The sequence below is a fragment of the Polypterus senegalus genome, chromosome 13 (assembly GCF_016835505.1).
Source record: "Polypterus senegalus isolate Bchr_013 chromosome 13, ASM1683550v1, whole genome shotgun sequence".
Lineage (NCBI taxonomy): Eukaryota > Metazoa > Chordata > Cladistia > Polypteriformes > Polypteridae > Polypterus > Polypterus senegalus.
In genome coordinates, this window is record NC_053166.1 from 84,556,768 (window position 1) to 84,577,326 (window position 20,559).

General features: G+C 39.0%; 1 protein-coding gene across 9 annotated transcripts in view; it reads left to right on the forward strand.

Moving 5' to 3' along the window:
* Positions 1 to 20,559, forward strand: part of cxxc5a (CXXC finger protein 5a) — a 316,967-nt gene that overhangs the window by 89,341 nt on the left and 207,067 nt on the right. The window contains exon 3 of one of the 9 annotated variants that reach the window (XM_039773825.1): positions 18,420 to 18,443. The exons of the other annotated variants lie outside the window; for them this stretch is intronic. Within the exon in view, the coding sequence (XP_039629759.1) occupies positions 18,420 to 18,428 (9 nt within the window). The 3' untranslated portion in view covers positions 18,429 to 18,443. Of the gene's footprint in view, positions 1 to 18,419; positions 18,444 to 20,559 lie in introns of those variants that run through there. 9 annotated transcript variants of the gene reach the window in all.

The following is a 20,559-nucleotide window of genomic DNA, read 5'->3' on the forward strand; positions in this document are numbered from 1 at the left end:
ATAGTGAAATTTAATCGTTTTTCCTGGTGCTCCATTGACTGTTCATCTGCATTGACTGTTTTAATGTATTGCATGATGTACAAAAATCCAATCAGACTATTCAAACTCAGAATGGATAAGGGCAATCAGAACTGAATTTGAATTCAGTGTCGCAAGAGAAGGCGGCCTGTATCCGATTTCAAACGTCTTTTTAAACTCAGATTGGATATGGGCAATCAGAACTTAATTAAAATTGAATACTGCATGTGAAAGAGGCCCATATCTGATCCCAAAAAGTCGGACACAGTGTAATTTTGGGTATTTACATAATCTGTGTCAAATATGTGCAAAAATTAGATGCAGATCATGTCAGCGTGGTAGTGTAAATGCAGTCTTGATGGCATTATCCAGAAGTGGAGGTGCTCAACGACTCGTTGTTTATTATTGAACTCGATTCCTCAATGTTAAAACTACACTTGAGTTTCCATGTCTTTCCCAATTGCATTACAAACAGGTGACCCCATTGTCCTACATCTTTAATCTACAACCATGTGCAGCCCATCATATGACCAGAAATATTATGTAATTTGTCTTACGCTTTTTTTATTGGTCAATTTGGGTGCTATGTACTTTTGGGTATTACCTACACATCATGATCTACAATAAGTTGTCTATCTACAGCATCAAATCTTCTTCAGTCATATAGGTTTGGTTGAACATGTGTGACTGTTAACGTGGCTTTGAAGAGACTCTTAAAGCTTCAGTGGGATGGCAGTGTAGCTGTCTATAGAACTCTGAAGCAAGAGTTGGACAGCTGTGCTGTGGGCAACCCCAAATATAAATTATATTGAAGGCTGTAGTTAAGATTTGAAATAGGTCATCAAAAGATGTGGCATGTATAAAGAGCTGATGTGATGAAAAGAAAGCAATATCAAATCCACAGGAGGAGTATAGGACCCTCCTAGCAATCAGTAGTAAAATGAAATAGACAAAACAATGGAAAACAAATGTCATTTTTAGGGCCTGAAATGAGTCATGGTCATACTACCTTATACACTCTAATGCCCTACAAACCCAAGATCCATGACTCTGGCTATTCATAAAGTTTTGAGAACTTGACAAAGTTATTCTGTATCCTTAGTCAGGGAATAAAATACACAGTACACAGTTGAAGAAGCTTTGTTCTTTTTTACCACCTTTACTGAAGACCTCTTTGCCAAGAAACTCAAAATCAATACACACTTCATTAAAATATTTATTAACATGTTCATTGTTCATGACTTTCTATAATCCAAAGTGATTGTTATATGTTGGCAATGTGCCCCATTCATTAAGGTGGAGGATTAAATCAAAGTACTTTCCATAGCCATTTATTTATTATTAAGAGTTTCAGAGTTTGATTGTTGCCCAACTGCTTTTCTTGGAGTTAGATCCTGTGCCTCACAGTCATTAGTCCCCAAATATAATCAGTGAAAGGATAATCATTTAGAACCTTGTCCCTCTGTTATACAAGATTTTTAAGGATAAAGAATCAAAAAGGAATGATATTTCTAGCCTCACAAGCAGCACTTGCTTGCATCCTTGACAACTTCTCTGTTGAAACTAAGAAAGTAATATGAAAACTATACCGAGTGAGTGAGAGTAACCCGTTTGACTCTGTTCCCATGTCTGCTTCCAGCTGAAACACTGGGCTGACAGCAGTCATCACTAAAGGACACAGCAGGATTGCCTCTCCTCCTTTTTCTCCTCCTGCACTGCCAAACAGGTAAAGAAACCAAGCTGTGTCTGATCCTGTGTCCTGTCCTGCACTGATAGTTTCCCGAATGAGAACTGTTTGGTGCTCTGTGTGCGCTTGATGATACAAAACACTGATTTTCCTGACTTTCTGTCAGTCAGTTTGTGCATAGGCAGCACAATGCATTTTTTCCCTCTGTCAGTCACTGCACATTGATGACCATTCTCTTCACAGGTATACCACTGCTGTCTCACTGAAAGTATCCTGTTTTTCAGTTGCTTGTGAATCTTTTGTGTGTTTGTGTTATCTTCTATTAAAAACATGATTAATGCCTGTTTATTTTAGTATTTGTATTTCTAAAGATTTTTAAATTAATGTGTTATTGGTTTGTGCCATAGAAAACCTAAGTTTTGGGAGTTTATATTTCTTGATTATGACTGCATGTTTCATTGGGGTTGTCGGGGAAACTGTGGCTATCCGTTGTGTCTCACAGCTCTTTGGACATGAGTGTGAACCATATCCTGTTTTTGTGGCATTTCCCTCACATGTCAGTGGAATTTTACATGTATTGCTGCTTCTAAAAACATGCCAGGGAGATGCACATTAGGTTCACTGGCCTGGCATATATAATTGTCAATACAAGTATGGCTTCTGCTTTGTACCTAGGAAATTCTTCAGCTGCCCATGATCCTCTCCAATAGCTGAACAGATTGATGGTATAATAAGTTGCTTCATAAAGACTGCATATGCTTTAAAGGGGTGCAGACAGGATCTGATTATGACTGCACAAATGAATATGAAGAGCTCAGAATGACACTTTGTATTGAAACAAGTCATACTGCTGTGAAATTAGACTCCGTCTTACAGGATGACATATTTTCCCCACCACTGGACACATCTCTCCCACTGCATACGCTTTTTCCAGGTGTTATGAGGTGGCAGAAACCGGAAAAGCATGTTGCATTGCAGGAAAACATTATATTTTTGGGGGGTAAAGTTATCAAATGAAAAGAACAAGAGTAGAGAAACAAATGGAGTTGCTCAAAGATTGAACTAGACAGCATAGTATTCTGAATTGAGTCAGTTTTAAAGCTTCATTGTTTTCATTTCAGGTAAGAAAGTTAGCCAGGAGCAAACTCGCAAAGCTTGGCCCGTAAATTGATTCTGGGCTGGCTGTAGTTTTCCTGTTCCCCCCATGTTCATTGCATTTTTTACATAACTTCTGTTCCCTCCCATACCCCAAAGAATATGATCAAATCTCATGTCATGTTTAAATTGTCCTTGTGTTCTTCAAATGACTGTTGACCCATCCGTAGCTGGATTTTGCTTTGTGCGTGTTGCTTCTGAGATTGAATCAACCTCCCCATGAGTCTGATTTTGATTAAGCAGGTATGAAAACTAAAGACTAGACGGATACCTCCCCTCAAGCCCTTGCATGCCAGGATTTTATATGAGGAACAAATTTTGCTGGTGCTTATGATGCCATTCAAAGTCAGTAATGGGTGTCTCAGCTGAAAAGAGATCAAATAAATAGTAGCAGGCAAATTAAACAATGACAGCAAATTTATAAGCAATGTCATATATGATTATTATTTTGATCTTTTTATTTTGCTGTTTTTATTAAATAATTAAGAGTTAATTTTAGTTAAATAATCACTTTTAATGTAGTTTAATTACATTAAACCAGTGTGTTTCTTCATCCCGGTCCCAAGCCCAGATAAATGGGGAGGGTTACATCAGGAAGGGCATCCGGTGTAAAATTTTGCCAAAGCAATATGTGGACAACAATACAAATTTCCATACCGGATTGGTCGTGCCCCAGGTTAACAACGATCACCACCAGTACTGTTAGCCAACAGGGTGCTGGCAGAAATTGGGCTACTGTTGGCCGAAGAAGAAGAAGGAGAAGAAGAGGGGGGAGACGTGTCCGGAGGCAGGAGGAGAGGAGGAAAGTAAAGAGAGTGGAACTGAGGGTAGGAACGTTGAATGTTGGCAGTATGACTGGTAAGGGGAGAGAGAGCAGATATGATTGAGAGAAGGAAGGCTGATATATTGTGTGCAAGAGACTAAATGGAAGGGGAGTAAGACCAGGTGGATCGGAGGTGGATTCAAATTGTTCTATCATGGTGTTGATGGGAGGAGAAATGGAGTAGGGATTATTTTGTAGGAACAGTATGTCAAGAGTGTTTTGGAAGTGAAAAGAGTGTCAGACAGAGTAATTATTATGAAGCTGGAAATTGGAGGTGTGATGATGAATGTTCTTAGTGCATATGCACCGCAAGTTGGGTGTGCAATGGGTGAGAAAGAAGAATTTTTGAGTGAGTTGGATGAAGTGATGAACAGTGTACCCAAGGGTCAGAAAGTGGAGATTGGAGCGGATTTCAATGGGCATGTTGGTGAAGGGAACAGTGGAGACGAGGATGTGATGGGTAGGTATGGTGTCAAGGAGAGAAATGAAGAAGGTCAGAGGATAGTTGATTTTGCCAAAGGATGGACATGGCTGTGGTGAATATGCATTTTAAGAAAAGGGAGGAACATAGGGTTTACGTAGAAGAGTGGAGGAAGATGCACACAGGTAGATTACATCCTATGCAGAAGAGTTGATCTGAAGGTGATTGAACACTGCAAAGTGGTGGCAGGGGAAAGTGTAGTTAAGCAGCATAGGATGGTGGTCTGTAGGATGACGTTGGAGATCAAGAAGAGGAGAGAGTGAGCGCAGAGCCAAGGATCAAATGGTGGAAGTTGAAAAAGGAAGACTGCAAGGTTGAGTTTAGGGAGGAGGTGAGACAGGTGGCAGTGGAGAGTTACCAGACAGCTGGGAAACTACAGCAGATGTGGTAAGGGTGACAGCAAGAAGGGTGCTTGACGTGACATCTGGAAATAGGAAGGAGGAAAAGGAAACCTGGTGGTGGAAAGAGGAAATACAGGAGAGTATACAGAGGAAGAGGATGGCAAAGAAGAAGTGGGATAGTCAGGGAGATGCAGAAAGTAGACAAGAGTACAAGGAGATAAGGCGCAATGTGAAGAGAGAGGTGGCGAAGGCTAAAGAAAAGGCATAATGATGAGTTTGTTTAATGGAATCTTGAAAAGTGAGAGAATGCCTGAGGAGTGGAGAAGAAGTGTACTGGTGACGATATTTAAGAATAAGGGGGATGTGCAGGACTGCAGTAACTACAGGGGAATAAAATTGATGAGCCACAGCATGAAGTTATGGGAAAGAGTAGTGGAAGCCAGGTTAAGAAGTGAGGTGATGATTATTGAGCAGCAGTATGGTTTCATGCCAAGAACGAGCACCACAGATGCAATGTTTGCTCAAAGGATGTTGATAGAGAAGTTTAGAGAAGGCCAGAAGGAGCTGCATTGCGTCTTTGTGTACCTGGAGAAAGCATATGACAGGGTGCCTCGAGATGAGCTGTGGTATTGTATGAGAAAGTCGGGAGTGACAGAGAAGTACGTAACAGTTGTACAGGATATGTACAAGGGAAGTGTGACAGTGGTGAGGTCAGCGGTAGGAATGACGGATGCATTCAGGTTGGAGGTGGGATTGCATCAGGGATCGGCTCAGAGCCCTTTCTTATTTGCAATGGTGATGGACAGGTTGACAGACGAGATTAGACAGGAAACCCTTTGGACTGTGATGTTTGCTGATGACATTGTGATCTGTAGTGATAGTAGGGAGCAGGTTGAGGAGACCCTGGAGAGGTGGAGATATGCTCTAGAGAGGAGAGGAATGAAGGTCAGCAGGAACAATACAGAATACATGTGTGTAAATGAGAGGGAGGTCAGTGGAATGGTGAGGATGCAGGGAGTAAAGTTGGCAAAGGTGGATGAGTTTAAATACTTGGGATCAACAGTACAGAGTAATGGAGATTGTGGAAGAGAGGTGAAGAAGAGAGTGCAGGCAGGGTGGAATGAGTGGCAAAGAGTGTCAGGAGTAATTTGTGACAGACGGGTATCAGCAAGAGTGAAAGGGAAGGTCTACAGGACAGTAGTGAGACCAGCTATGTTATATGGGTTGGGGACGGTGGCACTGACCAGAAAGCAGGGGACAGAGCTGGAGGTGGCAGAGTTAAAGATGCTAAGATTTGCATTTGGTGTGACGAGGATAAACAGGATTAGAAATGAGTACATTAGAGGGTCAGCTGAAGTTGGATGGTTGGGAGACAAAGTCAGAGAGGCGAGATTGCATTGGTTTGGACATGTGCAGAGGATAGATGCTGGGTATGTTGGGAGAAGGATGCTAAGGATAGAGCTGCCAGGGAAGAGGAAAAGAGGAAGGCCTAAGCGAAGGTTTATGGATGTGGTGAGAGAGGACATGCAGATGATGGGTGTAACAGAACAAGATGCAGAGGACAGAAAGATATGGAAGAAGATGATCCGCTGTGTTGACCCCTAATGGGAGCACCCGAAAGAAGAAGGAGAATGTAGTTTAATTACAGTTGGTCCATATTGGTTCTGTGATACACTAATCAAATAAAAATTCTGTTCATATTTTGGGATGCAATTCCCCTTAAAATCTAAATTTAATTAAAGATGAATAAAATCGGATTACATTTAAAAGCATAATTTTTGGGAGTCACAAAATGTTGAGCCCCTCCCTGTACCATTAGGTAGAAAGCAGGCTTACAAATTCCATTACAGGGCACCATTATACACACTGGGCCAATTCAGTAATTGCAAGACTTTAGAGTGACAGACAAAATGCATGTAGACAAAGGAAGAATGTGAAAAGTTCACACTGATGGTGACTACTTTGGAGTTTGAGGCTAGGATCCTAGAGTTGTCAAGCAGCAGTGCAAACTACTACACTATCATAATTCACTTATCAATTTAAGAAATAAATAATTATGCAGTGGATAGATAAGTAGGCAGACATATAAATAAATGAAGATATGAAATATTAACAATACAAAGTTGCATGTGCGTAACCTACTAGTCAAAAGCAAAGTTCTGGTGTGGTCTGCATAGCTCTTATATTAACCACAGTAATTGAATTTGCTCATTTGTACAAAGGTCATCATAACTCCTATATGTTTTACAGCAATGCAAATTACTTTTTCTATAAGCTAAAAGTGGTACAGCAGCCATCCAACCACTCTTGGAAATTATTTTCAACTGAAATCATAATACAAGTAGTCCCCAGGTTATGGACATCTGACCTACGACTTAAGAAAGAGGCCGCAGCTGTGATGCATGTGCCTCAGTAACTGCCACTCCGTCATCTTCAGCCTGCGGTTGCGGCAAGCAGTGGCTGGAGGGGGGCGATTTCGCTGCTCGCGCAGTGTAGTGTCCCTCAAGCGGCTTCCGCTGGCAAGCAATGACCCGTGGTCCATAGTCACCAGGGCCACAGCTACCGCTCATGTGCAGGACAATGGTTCGCTGCCCGCCCACTATGCCACCGCAGCTACAGCTCCTGACTGGGCTCAGGCTGGATGGAGCCAAGGGGGGACGTTTCACTGCCCGCCCAGCACACACGGCTGATAATGCTGCAAGCGGTGACCCAGTTGTGGCTGAACGGAGGCCATTGAGGGTGAACAGGGTGGGGGGGTAGCATTGTAATGTGCCTCAGATGGCTGCCTGTTGAATTGGGGTTGGGCGATTCACTACCCGCCTTTGGCCGCACCGTGTTCGTTTTTGTTGGGTGGACGCTGCAGGCAGCATACTGTAGTGGAAGTGACTGTGTGGTGGGCGAGTGATGAACCCCCCCTCGCCACCCTCAGTCATTCTCAATAGTAAGCCTGCTTGTACTGTTACACACATAGCAGGAAGTTGTCTCTTGTCAGTACATCAGACGTGTTGACAGGTTCCTTCCTGCTGTGATAGCATGTATAGTGCTGTGCAGAAGAGCTCATCTTAACCTTTTGTCTTCACCCTTCAAGAATGTCTCTGAAACACAAATCTGATGCAAGTGCTGGTGATACAGTAAAGAAGAGAAAAACCATCACCATTGAAAATAAAGTAGAAATAATAAAAATGTCAGAGGGGGTGAAACTCCATCATTCATTGGCAGAGCACTTGGTTACAGTCGGTCAACAATAGCATTTATTTAAAAAATGTACCTGTTCCGCCTTACATACAAATTCAACTTAAGTACAAACCTACAGTCCCTATCTCGTACGTAACCCGGGGACTGCCTATATACGATTACATGCACAAAATACTGGACAATCAAATACAAATTTACAATTAAATGTTGTTGGTATAAACACAAGTGTTCTATCAGTAAATAAAACTTTTTTTAGAATAACATGCCTAATATACATTTTCACAAGGTATTTTACTTCATTGTGTCTGAGCTAATCGACCATTGCCAACACTGGATAACATATCTGCTGTCCATTACTCTACATTTAAATAAATGAACCTATGGAAAATGAAGTGAAGTAGACCTTTGATAACCATTTGCAAAATATTTGTAAAGACGCATTTGTTAGAAATGTAAGAAAAGCTTATTTAGTCGTGGAAAAGAGCAAAATAAGCCCAGAATAGGAAATCTTACAAATTACTGATAAAACGTTGAATTTCATGAACTCATTTCTGGTTTTAAAAGTTATGTAATAAATGGTTTTTGTTCATAAACTCGGTTATAAACTTACCAGGTTAGATATCAAAAATTTAATCATTTAATGTTTTTGCAGTTTCTACTCTTTTCGTTAAAAAATATGAAACCTTCCTGTGTTGCAATTGGGAAAACATTGCATTTACAGTCAGTCACAAAGGAATCAAACAGATGGACAATAGTAATAAAGTGCAGAAGAGAGTGTGAGGTGAAATCCAAGTAAAAGCGGAAACATTCAGATGGCTGCCCAAAATCTGGACTGTAGCATTCAGCCTTCAGAATATGCATGAGGTTTTTTTTTAGTATTGGCATAGTTCGTTTCACTGTTTAAATTAAATTTCCAATGTTTCCATAGTTGCTTCAGTTTTTAATTAGCTTTATTACTCTGATTAGTTGAAACCGATTAAATCCCATTTGTTTTTGCTCTAATTTTTCCTGCTGTATTTTAAGATGTTACGGGCTATGGGACAGAAAGAGTCAACCATAATACAATTTTGGGTTAACAACCCATAAAAAATGTGTATAGGGGAGAAAAGCATGCTCAGTATACAGATAAACTAAAACGAAAGGGAGCAACAACGTCCCAGCAGCTGGAGAAATGTGTTCCGCTAGAGACAACTCCTGCAGTACCCCGCGTGATCACGACCAGCCTGCATCAGATCAGGGTAGTCGTCTGCAACGAGAACACTGCATTCTACACATGTGCCCTTGTCTGTGCCAGGCACAGCAGCTGTGCCTTTGGAGCGTGGCTCCATTTGCCATGAGGCAAAACTGTGAGGATTTTTTTTCCCTTTTTCGGTTAACCCTTACATGTAAGCTGGACATTATTAAGAATCTGTCATTGAATATATTAAACATTCTGATGCTGGCATCTAAAAGAGAGGGGTGATTTTGGTACTTCCCAGTGGATGGAAAGTCAGATTTGGATCATAATATTGCACGTATACTTATAAATTACAAATGTATTTTTAAGTAAAACTGATAATACATTGTAGTGCTTTGTTACCCAAGACATTCTAAGGAATCATCATGATAGCACCTTTGATAAAGCTACTGCTGCACAGTCAAAGGAAAGTTCAAATCCCATGACTGGGCACTGTCTCAGCGGAGTTTTTCACTAAATGATCTGTTTTTACTCCTACTCAGGTTAATGGGTGACTCTGAATTGGCAGTGCCTATGCGGATGTGCTTCACCCAGGGCTGGCTCAAACCTTGCACCTCATTTTGATGGAATACACTCTTTTTCCTTCTGATTCTGGGAAGATCCTGAATTTAGCTCATTTTTATTTGCCAGACATTGCTGGCACATTTTTATTGTGCTAATGTAAAATAGGTCCAAGATATCAATCAAAAAATCTCTTTGAAAAAATAGAAGGCATCACTTCTGAGACACATGTTGTCTTTGTTTGCACCTAATGTGTGTTGATTTGACTTGATGTAGATTTTTTTAAACATTGTAATCCTGACAAAGAGAAAACATAGGAAATGGATTGAATTTTTATATGAAAATGTCAGTTTTGTGATATGAAAAAGCTGATTGCTGTACTAAATAATACTTTCATGGCTTTTGATTTAATTATAAGGCATTATATTGCTGTTATGTCTCCGAGAGTATCTGGAACACAGTCCAGTGGTTTCTCGTAATGGATGGATAATTATGATTTGCTTTGTATCTATACTAATAAAAGGCAAAGCCCTCACTCACTCACTCACTCACTCACTGACTCACTCACTCACTCACTCACTCACTCACTCACTGACTCATCACTAATTCTCCAACTTCCCGTGTGGGTGGAAGGCTGAAATTTGGCAGGTTGATTCCTTACAGCTTCCTTACAAAAGTTGGGCAGGTTTTATATCGAAATTCTACGCGTAATGGTCATAACTGGAAGCAGTTTTTCTCCATTTACTGTAATGGAGATGAGCTTCAACGCCGTGGGGGCGGAGTTTCGTGTGACATCATCACGCCTCCCACGTAATCACGCAGTACATAGAAAACCAGGAAGACCTCAAAAAAGCGCTCAAGAAAACATGCATTATATAATTGAGAAGGCAGCGAAACAATAAGAAGCGAGTTCTGCTACTTCGGAAACAAAGCACGATGTAAACCTACACTTTAAATTAAGTTCATAGACAGGCTACGCTGGCGTTTGTAATTTAGTGCCTGCCCATAGAAGGCCGTCCGTCAGCGGCAATCCAATAGCAAACTGCCACGGGTAAATATTCACGGGTGAAGGACTGTGCTTATGGAGAGGAAGATGAGATGGTCAGGGTGGTGTTTGACACAAACTCAGCGAAACTGCGAGAGAAAGTTTTAAGTGCCAGGACTAAGGTAACATTAAATAAAGCTATGGACATAGCACGAGATGGCACCAGCACAGCTGGGAACCTTCGATGCAAGTACACCGAGTGGCTCACGTGAACTGACGCAGTGCACAGATAAAAGCAACAGTTCCAAAGAGCTGAACAAAACCGAATTACACAATTGAAAAGGCAGCAAAAATATGAAGCGCCTGATAAGCATATTCATAAATGCAGCTACTGTGGAAACAAAGCACACGGTAGAAAAAGTCAATGTCCCGCTAAAGGAAGACAGTGTAAAAAAACCCGTGCATGCAGTGTGTCAGGTCTCAGATAAAGAAGAAGACGAGCTGTTTATTGATGCAGTAAGAAACGAATCGATGAATGAAACCTGTCATCTTTACAACGATTGACAAACACGGAATGTAACTTGAACACAACACATCCTACAAATACGACCTGATTGAAAGAAATAATGATAATCAAATCCTTGATGACAGCAACATTCAATAACACTCACAAAACAATTACTGTATATTGACAATCATGTTACGTTATTTTTAAAATGTTCCCTTTTCTTTTTCATAACTTCTACTTCTCCACTGCGATACGCGGGTATATATTTAAATGTATATATATACCCTATCTACAGTACATACTCGCATAGACAAGCCACATGCTGTGGCTAATTGTAGAGTCTTAAGCCTCTAATGCCGACATTCGAGGTTCGATTCGAGAGGGATGCACTGAGTATGTACGCGCTACTGATTCATTTTACCTTGCATCTCCTTGGTTTGGGACGTATGAAAAATATTAGGTTAACGCAGAATCATGTTACGTTATTTTTAAAATGTTTCCCTTTATTAGCACAAGCACAGCTGAGAAGCTTCGATGCATGTACTCCATACGCGTTAAAAATAACGCATTTAATCACACTTTCAATTCCAAGCAAACGGGAACTTTTGTCAATGCATGATTTCCTGGTACATCCATTACACTGATGCACACATCACAGCTACAAAAATGTTAGAGTCGGAATAAAGCGCGTTCCTACGACTGATCATTTCGACTTCCCAAGTGAAGCCTTGATAAAAGCATGGTTTTGTGCACAATGAAAAGCAAGCAAAATTAGATGCATTACAGAAAGCAGACTTTGTGGCTCTTACTGGGGATCATTGGACTTCCGTGACCGTTAGTAATTCTAATTACATCTAATTACAAAATGTTCAATGATCACACTGTTTTAGCCTAATGTACAAAATAATTTTGGCTAAGGTTACTCAGAGTTTAAAGATTAAGTTGGTCAAATTACCTTTTATGTTTCTGACTTATTTTTTTAAGAAGAAAACTGCACTTTATGTTGAAATTTTGGTTATTATTATTTAAAGACAATACTATTCTGAAAATCTACTTAAAGTACTTAAACTACCACTTTATTTTTAAGTCTGCCCAATTTTAACCAGGGATGATATTTTTGTTTCTGTTTTGAATTCAAATGCAGTTTAAAGGCTTTTTTTTTTCAGAAATTAAAACAGCTTCAGTTTACAATATTCATGTGCATGTCTATTATTTGATTCTGTCGCCCACTAAAACACTTTTAAATTAAAAAAAAAAAACATTTGCGATTTGGGGCAAATTTACGTGTGCGATTACATACGATTAATCAAGATTAATTCTTACACAGCCTCTAATTAATTGGATTAATTTTTTTAATCGAGTCCCACCCCTAATATATATATATATGTGGATACAGTGGTGTGAAAAACTATTTGCCCCCTTCCTGATTTCTTATTCTTTTGCATGTTTGTCACACAAAATGTTTCTGATCATCAAAACACATTTAACCATTAGTCAAATATAACACAAGTAAACACAAAATGCAGTTTTTAAATGATGGTTTTTATTATTTAGGGAGAAACAAAATCCAAACCTACATGGCCCTGTGTGAAAAAGTAAATGCCCCCTTGTTAAAAAATAACTTAACTGTGGTGTCACACACCTGAGTTCAATTTCCGTAGCCACCCCAGGCCTGATTACTGACACACCTGTTTCAATCAAGAAATCACTTAAATAGGAGCTGCCTGACACAGAGAAGTAGACCAAAAGCACCTCAAAAGCTAGACATCATGCCAAGATCCAAAGAAATTCAGGAACAAATGAGAACAGAAGTAATTGAGATCTATCAGTCTGGTAAAGGTTATAAAGCCATTTCTAAAGCTTTGGGACTCCAGCGAACCACAGTGAGAGCCATTATCCACAAATGGCAAAAACATGGAACAGTGGTGAACCTTCCCAGGAGTGGCCGGCCGACCAAAATTACCCCAAGAGCGCAGAGACGACTCATCCGAGAGGTCACAAAAGACCCCAGGACAACGTCTGAAGAACTGCAGGCCTCACTTGCCTCAATTTAGGTCAGTGTTCACGACTCCACCATAAGAAAGAGACTGGGCAAAAACGGCCTGCATGGCAGATTTCCAAGACGCAAACCACTGTTAAGCAAAAAGAACATTAGGGCTCGTCTCAATTTTGCTAAGAAACATCTCAATGATTGCCAAGACTTTTGGGAAAATACCTTGTGGACTGATGAGACAAAAGTTGAACTTTTTGGAAGGCAAATATCCCGTTACATCTGGCGTAAAAGGAACACAGCATTTCAGAAAAAGAACATCATGCTAACAGTAAAATATGGTGGTGGTAGTGTGATGGTCTGGGGTCGTTTTGCTGCTTCAGGACCTGGAAGGCTTGCTGTGATAGATGGAACCATGAATTCTACTGTCTACCAAAAAATCCTGAAGGAGAATGTCCGGCCATCTGTTTGTCAACTCAAGCTGAAGCGATCTTGGGTGCTGCAACAGGACAATGACCCAAAACACACCAGCAAATCCACCTCTGAATGGCTGAAGAAAAACAAAATGAAGACTTTGGAGTGGCCTAGTCAAAGTCCTGACCTGAATCCAATTGAGATGCTATGGCATGACCTTAAAAAGGCGGTTCATGCTAGAAAACCCTCAAATAAAGCTGAATTACAACAATTCTGCAAAGATGAGTGGGCCAAAATTCCTCCAGAGCGCTGTAAAAGACTCATTGCAAGTTATCGCAAACGCTTGATTGCAGTTATTGCTGCTAAGGTTGGTACAATCAGTAATTAGGTTCAGGGGGCAATTACTTTTTAACACAGGGCCATGTAGGTTTGGATTTTTTTCTCCCTAAATAATAAAAACCATCATTTAAAAACTGCATTTTGTGTTTACTTGTGTTATATTTGACTAATGGTTAAATGTGTTTGATGATCAGAAACATTTTGTGTGACAAACATGCAAAAGAATAAGAAATCAGGAAGGGGGCAAATAGTTTTTCACACCACTGTATATATATGTAGATTTGTATATATAAATGTGTATATACAGTATATATGTAGATATGTATATGTGTATATACAGTATGTATATATATGTATGTGTGTATATGTATATATATATAACTGTGTATATATATGTGTATAGATGTATATATATATATATATTTATATATATATGTATGCCAGCAACACTCATGACAATGACAAAACAATTACATTGTCAATCATGTTACGTTATTATTAAAATGTTTCCTTTTCTTTTTACTTCTCCGCTGCCAATCGCAGGTATTTTGCTATATATATATATATATATATATATATATATATACAGATATATACAGATATATATATATATATATATATATATACAGATATATATAAATATATATATACAGATATAAATATATATATATATATATAAATAGATAGATATGACAACAACACTCAATATCAATGACAAAACAATTACATTAACAATCATCTTACGTTATTTTTAAAATGTTTGCTTTTCATTTTCATAACTTCTTTAACACACTACTTCTCCGCTGCGAAGCGCAGGTATTTTGCTAGTAATGAATATTATTGCTATTGCTTCCCAGCAGTTGCAGGCCTAGTGTTAAGGATAGGCTTTGCTTGAAGGTGTTTTTCATTATTGATATCACTTCATTCAAACTATAAATTGACTACACTTCTCAATATGTGTCAAATCAAGCTGTTATTGTAAGACAACAATTTCTATTTAGTAATGCACCAGTTTTATGAACCCGAGTGTTCCATTTTAGGAAAGCCAGTCCATCCTCAGTAACACATGTACATACCGACACAGAGGCAAATTGTCATCACCATTCCACCTACCATGCACTTCAATGGGAAATGGGAGAAAATATGAATACTGAAAACATGCGAAAAATGAACCCAATCTAGAGGCAAACAGGCAAAGTGACAGGGATTTGAAAGCAGGTCAACAGTGGCACTAGTCAGTATACTATAGCTCTGTTAATCACAATTCAGTTCAAATTATTCTTACTCAATGCCCTTTCCATTATATGGTTCAAAATATGTTACACCTGGGGGCACACAGCGCCCCAAACACCTTACACAACAGTCACACACACAATGCAGCACAGTCTTTTATTATTTACGTGGTGAATCACTTTCCTTTGCGCCCCACTTTAGCCCAGTACAAACAGTACACAACACTAAGACATCAGTACACACTCCCATTCTACTCCTTGCCTCTTCTTTCTCTCTAAATTCCACCTACACTCCTCCCTCAAGCTTCGTCCCCTTCTTCCCGACTCTGGCTCATTGAGTGAAGTGAGGCAGCTCCCTTTATGCTGCACCTGGGAGCACTTCAGGTGGCTCATCAGCGTTACATGGAAGTACTCGCAGGTGTGATGGAAACCGAAAGTAGGTCTCTGCAGCTCCCCCTGGTTGCCCCCACAGAACCCAACAGGGTGGAACCAAACTGCAACTCCCATGGAGCCCTGCAGGATTCCAAGGTGCCGCTGCACCCAAGGGGGGCTGCCATCTAGTGCTTCAGGGGAGACAGTGTCCTGTGCACATCTGCTCCCCCAGTCCTTCCCGTATATCAGCCTCATGGCCGGGAAACAGCCACAGCCATCCTTCACAGCAGTTACAGTAAAGCATAAAATTATCAGATAATACAGTACACACCTACAAATGCACACACGTGTACAAATAGAATATGTTCTTAAAACTTCCTACAATAATAATGTAAATAATTGGTAATACAGTGTACAGTAAGGTAAAGTGAGGTACTGTGACATAGAAACAGAAGAAAGCAAAATAAAACTGAAATGTGTATAGACACCAACAAAGTAGTGTGAATTTGGATCTTTTAATGGGGATGCCATGGTTTACCATTCGCTCTGAGTTTCCATTCCATTATGAGTCTAAACAGCAGTGGCGCCACACACTACTAGAGACACAGACAGAGAGAGAGGTAGCAAGAGTGGGAGAAACTTTATTGCAGAAGGCTACAATGAGCTCCACAATGTCTGGCCAGATAGATAAAGCACTTGCAGGTGTCCTGAAACAGTTATCACATTTTGTAACATTTTTGAAAATAGTGTCCTTGTTTAGTGTCTATTTAGACCTAGATGCTCAGATGTTTTTTTTTTTTTACTGTAGCTGAAGCGTTTTCCGCAGGAGTAAACTATTCAATCCACAGGCAACTGCACAAATCTAAGAACAGTTTTTGGACAGTGTCATATTTTGGCAGTATTCTCATTGCTGATATTCAATGAAAATGCAAATAAAATATTAGATTATACTGTAAAAACATTTTGAGAGTAAATTAAGGGATATTATGGTCAAATAATTTGCTAATGATACCATATATACTTCTGCTCATCATTCTACAAAAAAGACATAGCAGCTCTAGAAGTTGAGCAGAATAGTGCCCAGGACTAAAGGGTCTGTCCTTCTCTGACAGGAACAGGCTGAAGAAATTAAACCTATTCTGTTTAGAAGTGGGTATCAAATGTATGTCTTAGAAGAATTCATAGGCACCAGTAAAGCTGGTCCAAAGGAATTGTATGGTTACCCAGTGAATCACAAACAATGTGTTCAAGGCCAGGGAGCTTACAAAGGGCTGTAGAAATCTGGAATAAATTACTGAGTTATGTAAATTATAATGAAAATCTGGATGACGTCTAAAATATATCTAGACAAGATTTTGGGACACCGTAGCTAATTTAACAAATTGAATGGTCATCTCTCATTTGCCAAATTTTTTATGTTCTCTTTTCCCTGTGATTTCTGGTTCTGACAATGGACCTCTGCTGACACCGACAGATAGTTTCTGCTGCACCTTGAACAAGACCAAACCTTTGATTATTAAAAACATACTAAGCATACACTGTAGAGCTGAAATTCTCCTTAATTGTTATTTGACTTCCTAGATTGGCATAGAAATAATTTCTGTTAGATTAAAAATTTTTTATATTTTTGAGCTGACAGTATTTCTGAATTTAAATGGCGCAGTGGCCTAGTGGCTAGTGCAGCCATTTTACAACACTTAGACCCCAATTTGACTCTTGACTTTCCCCAGTCTTAATTTGTTTAAATCATAGTGTTCTCTAGTAGCCTGGAGAGATGCTCTTGATTTAAATGAAATGCCTGAACTAGCCTGGTATGACTAAATACACTATGTGTGTGCATGTGTGTGGGTATGTGTGCATATGTGCATGTGTATGTGTATGTAAATTCTGCAGTGGACCTGTGACCCATTTGAGATAAGTTCCTACTAATCATCTGATTATTTAGGCTCTGCTTCTTAGGTTTACTGCACTGCCTTGCTGCATTTACATTTTTCTTTATGTTTCTTTGCTGTTTCTTAGCCACCATCCTGTTTACATTTTATTTTGAGTTTTACATTCCTCTTGGTTCCTTATCCTCAGTTCTGTTTTCTGTCTTCAGGTCTCTTAGGTGTCAAGGTCTTCCACAGTACCAAACAAAAATATAATTGTATTCAAGCTATTTTAGTTTTCTCTGATACCAAAGTTTTGCTTAATGATGACTTCCTCCTCATTACAAATGAAGATACTCTCTTTTTTAGAACAACCAGCAATTTTTTAAGGATGCCTATTTGAGATCATTGTAACATTGTTTATGTTTGCTCACAATTTATTTCTCAAGAATAACACACACCTTATTAAAATAGCTGATATCACACTATAGTCTGCCTATTTAACTTTAGAAAGAAATAGTGAAGTAGAAAAGTTCAAATAAAGTAGAAGTGGTCAGTTGAACCCACTAGTGTCAACATCTATAGACATCATGTTACCATTGCCTGATATTGTAGGTAAAGCTTCTTCTACTTTAAGCTCTTGAAAAATTGACATTGATATCTACATTTTCAATAGAAATTAACTTTGTACTAAGTTCTAATGTTTGTGTTTATTATAAGTTTTTATTTAAACTGCACTAAGCCAAGAAAAACAGTTGAATACTTCAAAATATAGAGTAATCATTTTAAATTAGTGAAGTGATGTGACTTGATGTTTAAAGCAAAGTTTTGTTGAGATTCTTCATAAATGATACAGAAATTCTAATTCGTTTGCCAATTGAAACATGAACTATGTGTGTAGTGGTTCAAGGGGTGTGTATGTTCCTTGTTATTCCTTCATAGTCATAAGCATTGTCATCTCGTTGAGCTAAGTTAGTATTCCTTTAAAAAAACTCAGTACTAGTGTTTTTCTCTGAGTGAAGTGCTAGAGCTACAGAGGAGTGACATGTCCTCTAAACTATCTAGCTATTTAATATATATGTACCACCCAGGCAAGATGAGCCTTTATGCGGATTTTCACCAAGTGTATATTTGCTGTCATCTATTATCTTTAAGTTCAAATACATTTTGGTGTCTTTGCAAGTAGTTCATTTATTAGAGTTTATTATTTACAGTACTTCTTTTATTTTTGCGAGTTTTTTTTGTGACAATTTTATTTTTTTTATTTGTACAGGTAAATTGAAATAATAGCAGTAAAAGGCTGAGAATAATTCCAGGCATGGGAGCAGCATGGGGCAACAGTAGTTAGTTCTCCTTCCTCCTGGTTTCTGGGACCTGAGGTCAATATACCTATGGAGTTGCAATTTTATCCTGGTGTCTGCTTGGGTTTTTTCCCAGGTATTCTGCTTTCCTCTCAGATCATGCATGTTAGGTTAATGGACGACTCTAAATTAGTTTGATGTAAGTCAATGTGTTTTGTGAACAAATTGTGCATTATAGTGGACTGGATTTTTATCCAGGAATGGCTCCTGTCAGTCGCCTAATACTGGCTTTGGATGACTCTCTAATGGAATAACAGGCTCTGAAAATAAATTAATAGCTGAATACAGTGGAACCTCGGTTCACGAACGTCTTGGAATACATACAAACTGGTTTACAACCAAAAAGTTCGCCAAACTTTTGCATCTGTTCACGGCCACACACTCGGTATACGAACAAGCCAGTTTCCCTTTCGGTTTGTGCGCGCCAATGATTTCCACATGTGTTCAGTCTCTCCCTGTGCATTCCCTGTTCAGTGAGCGAGAGAGACACACACATACACGCGCACAAGAGGGAGAGAGACACACACAGACAGATGCGTGCGAGAGAGAGACACACACAGACAGACGCGTGCGAGAGAGAGACACACACAGACATGCGCACGAGAGAGACACACAGAGACGCGCGAGAGACACACACAGACACGCAAGAGAGAGAGACACACACACACACACGAGAGAGACACACACGCACACACACACACAGACGCGCACGTAACAGAGAGAGACAGCTGGATGCATAAGGCCGAGAAGGCAGTTAAAGAATGGACCAGGCTTGTTTTTAAAGAGACAGACCCGAGCATTGTTTTAACCTCATTGTATTTAATGAAGACTTTTTTCTATTGGATTTTAACCTCCACTTCACTTCTGTTTACAGCGATCGGTTCGTAGCGTGTATTGTTGCAATGTTACTTTTCTTGGTGGTTTATTAAATTACAGATTTTTCAAATGTTCATTTTTTTCCCTGTACTTAAAACTCATTCGGTTCGTAGCGCTATAGCGCAAACTCTTGCAGTGTTAGTTTTCTCTGTTGTTCAAGGTTTTCTCAGTGTTATTCAATGTTTTTACATTTAGTTTACTATTATGTTGTGCATTCTATGGTGTAATTAACTATATTTGTGCTTAAAAATCTTTAAAAAATATATATTTACATACAGTTCGTAAAGTCTGGAACGGATTAATTGTATTTACATACAATCCTATGGGGGAAATTACTTTAGTTCATGACCAAATCGGGTTACAACCAGAGTTTTGGAACGAATTATGGCCATGAACCAAGGTTCCACTGTACTTTGTATTTGTATTAAAGCTATTTTAAAACATTTGAAAAGTGTCATAATTTATTAAACCATTGGTTGTTGTCTTGCACTAGACAGAGACCATATTGGAATAAATGAAATGAAAAATTACTGAATGAATAAAAATGTTCTGCTTGATTTACAAGATTTATAAGAAAAAATAGATAGTTATAAATACATAGTTTTTATCAAGATTGTCAAAAACAATTGATATTTCCATAGATACAAATATTGCTGGTGTATATTTTAGTCCTAGGTCAGAATTGGGCTTTGTTGTTTTGTAAACAAAATAAACAGTGAAGTGCCCTTGCACTAAAGATTTCAAAAACATCATATTTATTCATTTTGAATTATTACAAATATGCTTTATTTTTGCTCTCCATCCTCCCCCATCATAACCTATTGTCTATGGAGGAGGAGCGAAAGTTTTAGATTGGTCAAAAATTTCGATCTCCAGTTTTCAATGGATCTCGTCATTTTAGGGTCCCGGATAACGAAAACATTGATATCTCAATGATGGGTGTGTGTCTGTGTGTGTGTGTATGTGAGTCTGCGTGTCACAGTTTCATGAAGACAGTCTAAAGGTAGAACAGCTGAATGGAAACATACCAAACTCGAAACTTAAGCCTGTTACAAGATGACAATGTGCTGATTAGTTTTTGAGCTAAATCATGCAAGAGAAAGAGGCACTCTAGAGGAACCCTCAAATTAATTTTTAATAGTATCTCAAGAATTATGGCAAATACTGTAATTCTGC